This window comes from Hirundo rustica, chromosome 13 (genome assembly GCF_015227805.2).
Source record: "Hirundo rustica isolate bHirRus1 chromosome 13, bHirRus1.pri.v3, whole genome shotgun sequence".
Classification (NCBI taxonomy): domain Eukaryota; kingdom Metazoa; phylum Chordata; class Aves; order Passeriformes; family Hirundinidae; genus Hirundo; species Hirundo rustica.
Window position 1 is genome coordinate 18297822 of NC_053462.1, and position 14361 is coordinate 18312182.

Genomic DNA, 14361 nt, shown 5'->3' on the forward strand with positions numbered 1-14361 from the left:
ATCAGACTTTCTGCAGTACTGAACAGCCAACAAGGCTCCAAGAGCCCCTCACAGAGCGCAGGGCTCGAGCAGTGCAGACAGCAAGTGCAGGAGTCCTGTTAGAGATGAGTCTTCTGCAGGCAAAAAAACGGCAGCAAAGAGTCTGTCTATACAATCAACTCCTGGGTCATTTGTCAGGAAAGGAAGGTCTACGTTAGCCTGAAAAAAATGCCAAGAAGCTGCTTGTAAGAGAGGAGGGTATTGAATAACAGACCAAAGCAATCAAGACCTTCTCTGGTTATAATCTCATTTGTGCATTGACAGTAGTTCAGTCAATAGCCTGTCATGCACTAGCCAAGAGTTGTAATGCAAAAATGTTTGGGCCATCATCTCAAATTTCATAGCTGCTGCCCTACAAGGTCAGAGAGTGGAATCATTACTCTTAATAGGGTGAGTGATCAAGCCATAAATCCAGCAAAATCAAATTTTACTTTAGTGTTTCATATTAAGAAAAATAATAAAACTTCCAAAACATTAAATTTTTATATATCATAATTTCAAGCAACCAGATCCCATTGCATCAGGAAAATCAGAGGCCTCTGCATACAAAGCATGATCTCACTTTCATTGGAGTCAATCACAAGTTCTCACCCTCCCTTTCAGAGAAGTAGGGTATTATCACAGAATCACAAATGGTTTGGGTTGGAAGGGAGCTTGAAGATCATCCCATCCCACCCCCTGCCATGGCAGGGACACCTTCCACTGTCCCAGGCTGCTCCAAGCTCTGTCCAGTCTGGCCTGGGACACTGCCAGGGATCCAGGGACAACCACAGCTTCTCTGGGCACCCTGTGCCAGGACCTCACCACCCACACAGGGAACAATTCCTTCCTAACAACTGATCTTAATTTCTCTCATTTTTAGTTTAAAACTAGTCTCCCTTGTCCTATCACCATCTATCAGAGTAAAAAGTGACTTTTCCTCTTTTTCATAACCTTCCTTAAGGCTTCAGTGAGGTCTCCCCAGAACCTTCTCCCCTCCAGGCTGAAGGGGAACAGTCAGGATCAGAAGGGGATATTTCACAGCTCTGTGTAGTTCTGGATGCAGATTATCCCGTTCCGGATGCTCCCTTTGGACCAAGCAAATGCACAGCAGAACAGGGAGCTTGGCACATCCTCCCCCACTCCTGCAGCTGCAGTTCCATCCCTGCACTGGGAGCTTTCCTGCAAATAAACACCTTCATGGAAGCTGGGTCAGCACACGGGATCAGTCGGACTCTGTCACTGCAAAGATTTCTTTTGTTTCCTCACTGAGCCTCTCAGCGAACCTGACTCAAGTACAAAACCCCAGGTGAAGCCCTCAGGTCATGGCATTGGTTGGGTTTGTATTGTGGAACAGCTGCCCCGTGGAATGAAGGGGAGAGCGGTGCTGTTGACTACGGACAGGAGCAGTTGGTTTAAACCACGACAGCATCACTGCACTGCTCATTTTTGTATCGCATTGCAGCTTCAGAATATAATTGAACTGTTTGGCTTTTGAGTGCCTTTTCATTGGAAATGCAATATTAATGAACCCTACTGAGCTTCCCCAAACAATAACAGGGATATGAATAAAAAATTACCCCTAACTGTCCTGATTCTACGTGAACCTTCCTAACCCAGCTATATTTAACATCAAAAGAAGGGGAAAAATACCCAAAGTAGAAGACATTAACGAATTGTGAAACACGGATCAAGGGCATTTTGCTCAAATCCCTGATTTGATCAGTTCAAGTTATGTCCCTCTCATATACCAGTAATCACCTGGATACAGGGTTTAGCAACTAACTCTAATTATAGAGATGTTGAGCGGTGATTTTTTAAAACTGAGAGTTAAGCAGAGAAGAGCTTCTTGACTAGAAGCCAGTGTGCTCAATCAATTAAATTATCATAAGAGAAGAAGAATCAGACCAAGGGGGAATGCGGATGTGGATGTGAGGCTGATCATTAGCACAACTGAACTGTCACCTCGGTGTAGGCTGGAAGGTGGCCATACCGGGAGATTGATGGATGAATTTTGCTCAGCAGAGAACAGCCCACAGTGAATTGCTGATAAGATCTGAAAATAAATCTTACAATATTACAAGGCAAGGTGGAACTGCAGCCTCTGCAGCCTGGCTGTGGCTCACAGGCTGAGCAGCTCCTCCTGTCTGCCCGCTCCCAGGGGCCCTCCCTGGGCTGAAGGAGGCTCTTCTCCCCATGGTACAGGATGTTGTACCCATGAGGGGGCACACAGCAGCTCATTAACACTGGAAGTGGGTGAGCTTGGAAAGATTTGGATGGGTTTGTGTGACTCAAAGATGCAGGTTTTCCCTGTAACTCCTGTTTTTGTAGAAGACAACTCCACGTCTGCCTGTTAGAGGAAGGAGAGAGTGACTGGAACCGCTGCAATCCAAAGCCAAAAAGCAATGTGGGATGGAGGGGGGAAGGATGAAGCTGTCTGACAGGTTGGTGTCTGGGTTTGTGGAGGTATTATTGACCTGCAGAGAACCTGTGAAGAGGGGATGGATGGCAGACAGCTCACTGAGAAAGGTTTCTTTGCTGTGTTCAGCTATTTTAGTCCTCACTGTTCAGGGAACTTTGCTTTAAGCTTCCTCAGTAGAAGGAGAGACAAAGACTGATCTCGCCTTTTAGAGTCAAGCCTTAAACAGACAGTGGGAAATTCACAGTGAATTCATTAGGTGCCCACAGAGTCCTCAGAAAGGAGGCCTGAGCTCCTGTCACGATCCCTGGCTTGCAAGCTACAGCAATGTGACTGGAATCTGAAATCAGGGTATAAATCTTCAGAAGAAGTTAACTTCCTTCATTCCTCACTTAGGAAGTTTGTGCTGTAAGAGATGTGAGGCTCATTCCTGTCATACTTCCAAGGGAATGGCTTTACAAATGATTATAAATATCATTATTTAACTCCTGTGGGAGCTCAAAGACTCCCAGATCTGCACTACTCTGAAAAGGTGTGAGCTGTGTGTGAGACTCAAAATGTCTTGTTTTGATACTTCACTGCAAGTAGATGTATTTGGAATACAATGTCCAAATAGAGAGACTCTATTCCCAAAATTGCATCCTAGATAAGATCCACACTGGCTGCTTTCTGTCTGGCTTGGACAAAGCTCCCACATCCCCATTAATAGTTCAGAGCACTCTAATTAAGACTGGGTAGTGAGTTGCCTTTTTATAACGTGTGAAGTCCATAAAGCAAAGCCAATTCTACAGCTGCCCACTAAACCTCACAGCCCTTTAAGGGCATGGTGAGATCTTTCCTGAAGCTTTGCAATATTCCTGTTCCAAGGGTTTTTAGTGTCAGTGACAGACGGCCAACTGAGAGCACAAGGAAGAGCAGCTATTAACTTATCCATGAAGTTTGAGCTGGCACAAGGAGAAGTATAAAAATCCTCATGGTTACATGTCTCCTTGAAGGATGAAGGTCTCCATTCCCCAGTGTCCGTAAGCCACAGGGAAAGGGAAGGGTTTGTGGCAAGCAGGGCTGCAAAGCCCAGCATAAACTTCACTAAATAAAACAAAACCTTCCCACCGACCTAAGATGACCCTCTTAAAACAGAAACACCGAACTGAATTCAGATACATGGAAATGAGGTGCCAATTGTTTTTATTTCTGGAAATAATCCAGGGCTCCCTTCTTCACTTCTGGGGTCTTCAAGCCCTTGAGGCTCCTCTCCTGCTGCCCTCTCACCCCTGAGATACCTCATCAGCAGCAAAGGGATGGCATTTTCCCTCGCTCCCCTCTCTGCTCAGCCGTCAGCTCTGCGGCAGCAGCAGAGGCTCTGGGCACAGGGGAGGCAGCAGCGTGGAGTGCTGCTCTCCTCAGCCCTGCTCCTGCCTCCTCAGCCTCATTACTCCAGCTCCAGCAGGAAAACTCCCGGGGAACGGGGCCGGGGTCAGCCCCAAGCGCGGCTCCCGTGTCCTGCTGTCACCCAGGGCTCATCCCAGCACGAGCAGGGCACAGCTGGATTGCAGGGCTGTGGGATTTCCAGTCAACCTCGGGGGCAGAAAATCACCTGGCCCAAGGACAAAGCTCCTGTTGCCTTGGATCCTTAGTTTGGCAAACTCGGTCATCTCCTGCCTAACATGCAGACCTTTCAGTTCCCAGAGCCTTCTCTGCCTACTAAAACCAGCACAACTCCTTGCAGGGAATAGGAGAGTCACAGAAATTATAGAAAGGCTTGGGCTGGAAAGGACAGAATGGTTTGGGTTCACAGGGACCTTAAACTTTGTCTCGTTCCAACCCTCTGCCACGGGTAGGGGTGTCAATAATACGGAGATAAATTTCAGCCTTCCTCCAGAAATGCTAAAATAATTTGTCAGCTGGTTTAGATGGCTCTGTGTGAACACTCTGTGCCCATCAGCACTCACCACTCTGCCAGTTCTTCTGTCATTCACAAATTTTTGCTGCAGTGATTCCATATTTACTCCTAGATCAGTAATGTAAATATTGATAGGAGTAAGTGGAATAGCAGAAAGCCAGCAGAAATACATTTGATGTTTATTCCACATTGACAGCTGCTTTTTGAGATCTGTCATTTAGTTTTTATTCAATTATTAATGTATGTTGTTGATAATTGTATAGTGCTGATCTTTTAATCAGAATATCCTTCAGTACTGAATCAAACATGTCACAAAAATTTATTTTATTTGCACAGCTACTCTAATAGAACTTGCAACTTAATCTGCGATCTCAGAACAAAATCAGGTTTGTGTAGAACGAACAATTTCTTGCGAAATGCTAAACCTTATTTTATTCTTTTGATTTTTCATTGACTGAATCTGAGTAGCACCATAACTTACTGGTTTTTGTCCTGATGTGAACGACACCTTCCCCAAAATCTGCACAGGATTGTGAAAACATTCAAGTTCCTCTTTGTTTTTTCTTAAAAGACATTTTATAGAATTTTCAAGAGATTTTTGAGAACTTGCAACGGCGGCACCCAGAAGAGCGCCTTGGCTGCTGGGCTGGCACAGCAGGGAAGCCCAGGGGGAAGAAGCAATGGCTGAGTCATCCTCCCAGCTCCCTTTTCCAGGTCTCCAGCACAAACCAGAGAGCTGCAGGGAATTGTTCCAGGCTGCTCCAGTGCAGGCAGGATGGATCTGAAGCCGCAGGACGTTCCAGAGGCCTCGTGCTCTGCACAGGGCAGCTCAGGAGGGACAGGAGCTCCCCGCTGCTGCCAGGGCAGGGAATGTGGGTGTGTCGGAGACTGCTCGGATTCCGAGCACGAGCGGCAAAGCAGCTTTGGCTCCTCTCCCCTGCTCCCCTCACTCTTACCCTGCTCACAAAGGAATATGATTAAGATGTGAGTTGTTTAGATCCATTTTTAATATCTCCTGATCAAAAGTGGAGGCTTAAGGAGCATGTAAGGAATGACTTTGATATTAAAGAGAGAGAAAGAAGAACAAATAGTTTAATTTGCTTCTTGTCTTTCTTGGCTTGGGAATTTGAAGCAGATGTTCATATGCGAACACCAAAAACCCATATTCCATCCAAGTCTGAGCACAAATTGCCTGGATCGGAGGGAAGATGTCTGGAGAGGGATGCACCAGGGTGCTGCCTGCTGGGAGGGGTGCAGGGATGGCACAGGCAGGGACCCCCGTGAATGGTCTGAATTGTGGGACCAAAAAATGAGGGAAGAAATCCTTAAAATGGAATAAAATACTTGCAGTAAGCCCTCCTCATAAAACAAGTGTAAGTGTGTGTTATTGCAGTGTATCCATGGATCTGAAAATTGGGGAAAATGCAGATTGAGTACCTGCAGTAAGATTTTAATGGAGATCTTCAGAGACAAAGAAGGATGCAATGGTAAAAGAAAGGGGCTGATTTCTGCATCTTGAACTGATGAGAGCATGGGGTGGCACATATGAAGCCTCTGATTAGTCATAAATAGGGGAGACAGACTCTCCATATCATCCAAATTCTAAAGGGCTACAGTGTCAGATTTTCAAGAGGGTTTTGATTCATTTTGATCTGTGCACGTAATGAGGAATGAGAGCTAAATCGGAGAAGCCAGAGCCAGGCACAGGAGAGAACCCAATCAGCACAGAATCAAACAGGAGGCTGCGGGATGTTTCACAGATCACTTTAATCCATCACCTGAGAGAAATGGCCCAGTGCAGAACTACCACCAGCCTTCCACCTACCCCAGGATGAGGCACTTTGCTCTCCAGCACAACTCCCTTCCTCTCCAGGCTGACTCCAAAACTCGGGAAGAGCCAACGTTCACCTCAGCACTGGCAGGAGGAGAAGGGATGCGGGCACAGGCACAGGCCCTTTCCATGGGCAATCCCGCCCCATCCCTTCAACATGGAACCATCACAGAAGGACATTACCACTGATTCCAGTGTTTCCTATGGGCTCATGGTCTTTAAAATGCCTTTTAGGTATTTAATCTCCAAGTCTTTTACAAGAACCTCAGGGATACCCTCAGCTTTTCACGATGAAGATGGGAGAGGAAGGGGACAGGTATTAACAAAGAAAAAGACTTCAGGCATGGTGATAAAGCTGAGATATTTGACCCCACAGCAAGCCAGCCCTTGAGCTCTTACCATTTAAAGCCAGATCCAGAGTGTGCAGGCCTGAGTTCCACGTGTACATACAGTGGATTAACGGAGACACTGCCAGTTATTTCTCTGGAAGCCAGAATGTGTCACAGGGACTTCTGCACCTCACAGGCTCCAAGCACAACTCTCGTCCTCCCCCCTGGAGAGGGCTAACCATAGCAATTGCCTTCACCACCGCGTTGTGTTATAGGCCTAATACTCTTCCATTTCTGCTTCTGTGTGTGTTCTGCATGTTTAGGTTATATGTAGGAAATGAAAACATTTCAGAATGTCTCTCCGTGCTTAAATTTGTTTTGGTAGCACAGTATTTACCTTGCATTAACTGAGCATAAGCTGAGTGCAAAATCTGGTCCTTCGTACAATGGGATAATTTTGGCACTGGGCCCAGACAAGAACAAAAAACAAATTGTCTGAATTTAATCAGTTGGTGTTACTTGGCAGTGCAAGAAGTCTTTATGCAGGTATTTATTTGTCCCAGCAATAACAAGAATATTGGAATTTATATCCAGGAGATAAGCGAGTACCTTGTCACTCAAGCACAACTAACAAGGGAATTGCTATTTGGTGCAGACATGTAAATGCCAAATGCTTAGTCTGGTTATTATTGTAAATTCCATTTTTACAACCTCTTGTTTTTAAAACGGTCTCTTAATTGATTTTTAATTATATTTTTCAATGACATTTAACTACACGTGCTTTGTAAATAAACCCACACACATCCCAAAATATATTAAAGGAGCAAATACCGACACAGTGGAGGTTCTCTTTTCCCTGCCTGCTCTGAGTGCTCTCCGTAGATGTTTTGCATAAGAAAACGAGATCAAAGTGCTTCTGGGTAGAAGTGGGTGCAGTTCTACCACAGGCAGCTGCTGCCAGAAGATTTGGTCCTCGGAGTGTTACTGATGCACAACAGAATAAAGGGGATAAACTTAAAATGAGCCAGAACATCCAAACCTGTGCCCTGTGATTTACCCAAGCTGAAATGTGGCCAGGACATACTGACCCAGAGCTGGTTTAATGTAAAACCCCATGAGGTCTTTAGTGACCAGAAGCAGCTTTAACACCTCTTTAAGCTCAGAATACCATGTTAAGGGAGAAGCAGAAGGAGTCTCGTGTCTCCAGTGGGTGTTTTGGAGGGGTCAAGTAGCCCAGGTGAGCACCAGGCAGGCTCGTGGTACAAAGTGCAGAATTTAAGGACGTGGAACTATAAATTGCATCCATCCAGCTGCCTAAAGCACAGGTTTGGGAGGAACTTAAAAATCCAACCCAGTTAACTGAAACATTGTGTAATACTACTCAATTCCCTTGAGTTTCTGCCTCAGCATCCCTCAGGTTTGGGGTCTAGAGGATTTTGTGCCATTCAAGAGAGAAACCACGCCCAGGGCCAGGCTGGAAGCAGCTCCCTCAGATCCCACCACCCTACACGAGCCGTTGGATTCGTTGGAAACCACTCACTGTTGTAGCTGCTGCTCCCACCAGTCTCTGCCGAAGAGGTGCTGGAGTCCCCCAGCCCATCAGAGGTGGCCAAATCTTATGGAAAATCAAAATAATAACTTGAAAATATCACTCCCTGTGCATTCCTGAAAACACTGGATAACCTTGATGAAGTCAGCAGGATAACAGCAGGTGAAGACTTGCACCTTCTTCACTCAAACTTGCATTTGCTGACAATTCCCACATACCTTTCTCACGGCCAGGATGTCACATTGTTATTAGCAGGGCTGTAATTTCATTAATGGTCACAAAGAAACAGAAAACACTAGAGAACCAGAATTTAGTATTTATCCAATTCCCAAGCTTAGCAATTACAGCAGAGGCATAGTGCTTTTGTTGGGGAAGGACCTGATGCCTTTACGCTGTGGCACTCACAAACCCCACAGGGCTGGGGAATGACTCTATCGATCTCGGGTAAGATTCACTCCTGTGCAGAGATCCAGCACAAGCCAGCATTTCCCATAAATTTTGTTTAAGCCCCATCCTGTGGAGTAAAGCAGCAAGCAAATCACACATTACTGGGACAACGATGTTTTGTTCCTAAATATTGCTGCTCCTGAGGAGACTACAGAATGCTTTCAGAGGCTGTCAGAAATGAGATGTGACTTGCCAAAGGTCACGCAGCAGGGAGCAGAGGAGCTGGGACACCTCCAGGTGCCAGAGCAGAGAGCTCTGTCCTGTCCTCTGCCCTTCTCCGCGGTACAAACACGCAGAGACAGCTTCTGGCCCCCAAAATGTCTTATCAAAAATGCCTCCTGTAAAATCTGCCTGCACAATGGGAGCTGAGTGTTCCTCACAAGCTGCATTCATTAATTCAGGCCGTTTATTTTAATTTCAATGAAACCTGATTTAATTAGTTGTCGTATGTGTTCTGCATAGATGACTAAAGCTCTTCTGATTTTTTTTTTTTCCAGTGGGTACATATTTCACCTGTTCTCCTTGGTTTTTTTTGCAGTGGTTGCTTTTGCTCACCTCCTGCTATGGGATCTGAGGAAAAAAGAATCCAACTGGCTTCCCTTTCCACCCCTTAATGAAAGTAGGGTTTGGTTCCTGCCATATTGTGAAGACTGCTAAAACATCTTTGCTGACAGTTTAAAAACTTCCAGAACATGGAAATTAAGCAGAAGGAATTGGAAATCTCACAGACAGATTCCAGCAGACAAAAATGTACACACTGTTCATTAGCTGACTCTGAAGAAATAAAAGTTCTACGCTTCATATGTGTCACAAATTCTTAAGAACAGTAAATGTTTGTTAATGGACTTGGGGAAAAAAAGTTAAACCAAGTTGCAAAGCTCTCTGCACTTCCGTGCCTCAGCAAAACTGGCTGCAAAATAAAGTAAACTGTGGATGTATTTCAGGGAGCTACAAGTAAAGTTTCAGATTAATCCATTTCTGAACTTGTGCTGTTGCTCAAAACAGTAATTGGAAAACAATCCTAGTAAGGTTTCATGCAGCAAGGATAAAAATCCTTCCTTCAGCACAAGTCAGTCCTCTTATTTCCTGGGGAAGGGAATAAATGGTTCCTCTGGGGATCCAATAATTGTCTGTTGTTTCTTTTTAAGCACACATATATGCACCTGTACTTATGAATAGTTATGTTTTTATTTGGCCATAAAGTGCCCAAGTGGTCCTTTAAGCATATAATTCCTCACCTAATTGCACAGCCCTGAGTATTCATGGACAAATTGTAATTACAAGCTCAGGTTCATTCTGCATGGACAGCCTCTGTTTCAGTACTTTTAACTGCCAAAACACAAATGGTTTCACATTACAAGAATCCCACCGGTTCCCATTTTACACGAGCACAAGACAAATTTAATACCAAATCTTTAAAGGATCTTGGAATTCAGGCTGGCCCAGCAGTGGGTGCCGTGAGAAATCCCCCTCTCCTCAGGCACACCAAGTGAGAGAAACGCAAGGCAGACCACAAAGAATCGATTTGTCACGACCAATAAAAGAGAGCTGGAGCTTCTGTTTTCATTTCTGATACCTGAACGGGCAAAGCACTTCAGCAGCGACATTTATTGATCATGTAGCCTCAAAACAAAGCTGGGGAAGAGCAGAGCCTGGACAGGCAAAAGGTATGCATTAAATACAACAGGGAAGTTCCAAAAATTGCTTTCAATGGCAGAAAAAAGAGGAATTAATCCCATTTATAGAGCTGGGAAGCACAGGAAGCATGCAGCCACTCTTACCAGCAAGAAAGTGTAGGGATTTTGCTATTTCACGGCTTTTCCTGTCCTGTTTGATCACTGTTTTAGATGCAGAGGGGACACTGTGCCTGTTAATGTCACTGGCCTCAATCATGCAATCCTTAATCAAGCAGAAATCCCTGCAGCTTTTCCCATAAAAGAATTACAGACTTAGTTATAGGTTTTCTGGCGCAGATTTGACCCCTGCTGCCTCCCTGCCGCAATAAAACTCCTAAACCCTTTTGGATCATTACTCCTACAACTTGCCTGAGGGCACAGGGGATGCAGCATCCATGGGGCTGTTTTCTGGTTTAATCCAAGAGCTAAGGATCCAGCCAGTGACTGCCCTGGCCAGGGCACAGAGACAGCACGAGAAACCATCTAAACCAGGGCCAGGGCTGGGAGGGAATTCTTACCCTGCTAAATCATCCCACTAACTCAAATTCCCCACAACTTTCTCATCCTTGTTCAGCCATGGCCAGGATGTCCTTTATTTAGAACAAAAAAAAGTGGCTTCTTTAATGGCTAAAGAGGTTATTAGGAATGTTTATTCTAAGTTCTGAAATATGTGTTCAAGTCTTAATTTGGTTATATGTCTTCTAACTGCATCAGCATTGGGGTTCTGCCTTTGTAGTGGTAATTGGAAGCTGACATAAAACCAAGACTAGAAAACATTAAACATTGCAGCAACTGGAGCTGGTTTTTGTGGCATTTGTCATCTCACTGCTTTTTTACCAGAACGAAATTTCCGACACAACTCTCTTTTTACCTACAATATTAGGTGAGAATACTAAACATGTTCACTGGCAGATGATTATTTATCAGAGACAAAGCCAAAAAAAAGCCATACCCTGCTCAAGGCAGAGCCTGCAACTCATTATTTACAGAATTCAAGGTTAGAGAGGGAAGAATAGAGAATGCTTTGGAGGGGAAGTGACCTTCAGGACCATCTCATTCCACCTTCCGTTATCCCAGGTTGCTCCACGTCCCATCCAGCCTGGCCTTGGACACTTCTGGAAGTCCACACAAGAATTCCTATGATATTGCTGGCCTGGTTGTATTCAAAGGCCACAATTTCAACTGACCTTAAAATCCCCTCCAAAACCAACAATAAATTCTTCTGGATTCTCATTTTCAAGTTTAAAATTGTGCCAGGAAACGTTAATTACAAACTAATCTAAATGCATCATCACCCTGTAGTTGATTTGCCTCAGCCCTGACAAGGGAAGTGTGTTCTAAGGTGCAACCAAAGGTGATTTTTGGGGTGGGGTTCAGCCTCCACAGGGTCTGTGGAAGCTGCTGAACATCAAAACCAGCTTAAGACACCTGAAATTATTCTCCATTGAGATCCACAGGAACATTTTGATACTGCCAAGGGTCATACATCATTAGAGCTCTTTAGTCAAGGTGCACTTCATGCTTTGCTTGCCATATTATAATCGGAAATAATAATGGAGTAATAAATGGAGAAAACCATCTTTTCTGTTGTCTTTGTTCGAATTGCTCAGTGTGTGAGAGCAACACGTGTCTGATTTTTCATCTCTCCTTGAACAGCCTGAACTGACAGATTGCCCATAATCTGTTCCACAGTCACAGTGCCAGAAGATGACAATAGACAGCCCCACGGAGCGCCTTGGGAACCTCAAAGGGAATCATTTCCCACTAACCAATCGCTGAAGGGTGACCCAGTTCGGGAGGCCTGGAGAGAGACACATTGCTGGTGGCTCCAAGCATGTGTGGCTCCACGCAGGCACGGTTAAAAGGCAGATTAATCGGCAATCAGGTGCGAGGAACAAAGCCAAGGAGCCCCAGCGGGGAGCACACGGCGTCCGGCCCGTCTGGAAAGCACTTTGTGAATTAACCTAGGCTGGGGTGTTTTAAACCGTGAGCATCCAAAGATTCACACCGGCGTTTCTCCAGCCTGATCTGTATTCCAAAGCAGAGCTGCTCACATAAATCCCGGTGCTGTTTTTCACTGGAGAGTGAAAGGGAGAAAAGCCGCCGTTAAATCAATAGGCTGCGTTGCACACCACAGTTTATGAAAGTCCTGGTGCTGCGCTTATCACTTGTGCTGCCACCAACTAATTGCTGTCCCTCGCACTTCATTATCCCCTGTAATATGGTTACAATAACAGAGGATGACAAATAAGAACTGTTATCTTCTCCAGGCCAGTCTTTCCTCGCGGGGTGAGTTCTCATTCAAATCCATCTATCTGGATGAAGAAGATTTACCAGATTACACACGGACTTAAAAGGTTTAACATGAGCAGTGATGGAGAGCTGCCTTAGGAAATATTTTTACAGGCACACTTTGGGGATCTGGCACAAAAAACTCTTTACTGCTGCTTTTGTACCCACCATGGTTTCCCACAGCTCTCCCTGCATTTAAGGCAGCGATGCTGGCAGACAGAAAACCTGGTTCTATAAAATACTAAACGTGCCTTATGTCCTCCCTGAATCAGGTCTGCCACTCATTCACCCACCAGAGAGGTGGTCTGATTCCTTTGATGTTAAATTAGATCCTGGAACTAATAAAACTGCCTACATTGATTATGAAGCAGAAACAGGCGAAGAATATTATGGATAGGAGAAAAGATTTTGGGTCTGACAAGAAAGGATAAAAGTATTTGATCATTAATGGGTGGCCTAGTTAAAGAAAGTCCTTTGTCGCAGCAAAAAGGAGGAACTGTAGAAAACGTGAATGAAACCTCCAAGAGCCACGTTAAGGCCACCTGGTCTCAGGTGAGGCTCAGGAGGGAAGAGGAGCCTCTTCTGTGGCTCCCAAAGTCTCTGCAGGAGATCAGTTTTTCCCATTGGATGTAAAGGATGTGCACGGTGTCGGAAAGAAGGAGAGATGGGGAAGCCATTGTTACAAAACCTCTGTTTATGCTAAAGATCCTCAAACCATCAGTGTGGGGAGGAAAACTCCCATGGACTACAGGAGCCAGCGGTGGAAACTGAGATGTTTTACCAATGAGATGAATGCATTTATAAATTACATTTCCTTAATCCCATGGCAGCTTCACATGTGTCTCAAAAGTCAGCCTTTACCCCAGGCACCCACAGCACTCACAAACATCACCAATATTTGTCTCCACAATGGTATTAAGGCACACATTTGCATACTTAAAGACACCCATAGGTGAAGGAGCACAAACAAAAGCATAACAAAGCACCATCTGTTTTCCAAAGCCTTCCAAACCAAATTTGAGGTAACTAATTGTCCAATATCTGGGTGCTGGAGGTAGTTTCCACTCTTATCCCTGAGCTCTCTGTAAATTTCTGCATTTTTCTAACTCCTTCTAGAGATATTGTTTCTTTCCTTTTGATGTTCTAGATGCTCTTTTCATTTTCTGCTTGCTTCCAAACTAGTTATGATTAAGAATTTCTCTCAGATATCAGCATTATGCAAGTGTCCATAATTCTGTGTAAACTGGCTCTAAATACCTAAGGACCCCAACAGTCCACAAAAATAAATCTGAACACGCCCATGAATCATTGTCTCATTTATATTATTTCAAATGCTCTGCTAGTTAATGATGTCTTGAATTGGTTTATTATTATCATTATAACCTCTCTGATAGTTAAATCAATCAAATAATCAGTGCTGCAGTTCATCAAATATACACCTCCAGGAGGATGCTGCTTCCCTTGCATAGCGCTGAGGAAAACCTGCATTTCTTTATTAGAGACATGATTAGTTTGTCTTAATATCCTAGAAATGTGATGAAATAGCGCCTTGGAGGCAACAGTTAACTATTTTTGCATATGTTTATAGCGTTTCTGTTTTACTTAGAAAGAAAAAGATGCAAATTGCACCGCACCAGTTCCGTGGTGGAGTCACTGGTGTGTCCTGGCTGCGATCTGTTACTCAGCACTGCTTCAGCTCAGGCCCTCACACCCTCCCAGAACCCCCCAGCATCTCTCTTCTCACAACCATGCTGGATCACACTGATTTTGCTTTTTCCCTTGTATTAAGCCAGTCTTTCAGAAGCTTTGCTACATCTGTGTGGATATCAGCTTCTCTGTGAACAGCATTAAAAGGAACTGCTTAGCACTGCATTGACATTATCATGGCAAATTGCTTTAA

The 14361-nt window shown here is 44.6% G+C and overlaps 1 protein-coding gene across 9 annotated transcripts in view; it reads right to left on the reverse strand.

Moving 5' to 3' along the window:
- Window positions 1-14361, reverse strand: part of MEGF11 (multiple EGF like domains 11) — a 261527-nt gene that overhangs the window by 116486 nt on the left and 130680 nt on the right. For 7 of the 9 annotated variants that reach the window (XR_009208315.1, XR_009208314.1, XM_040077843.1 and 4 more), the window contains exon 7: window positions 8038-8112. The exons of the other annotated variants lie outside the window; for them this stretch is intronic. Coding sequence is in view for 5 of the 7 variants with exons in the window: in XM_040077843.1 (XP_039933777.1) it covers window positions 8038-8112 (75 nt within the window). In the remaining 2 variants the exon portion in view is untranslated. The remainder of the gene's footprint in view (window positions 1-8037; window positions 8113-14361) is intronic. 9 annotated transcript variants of the gene reach the window in all.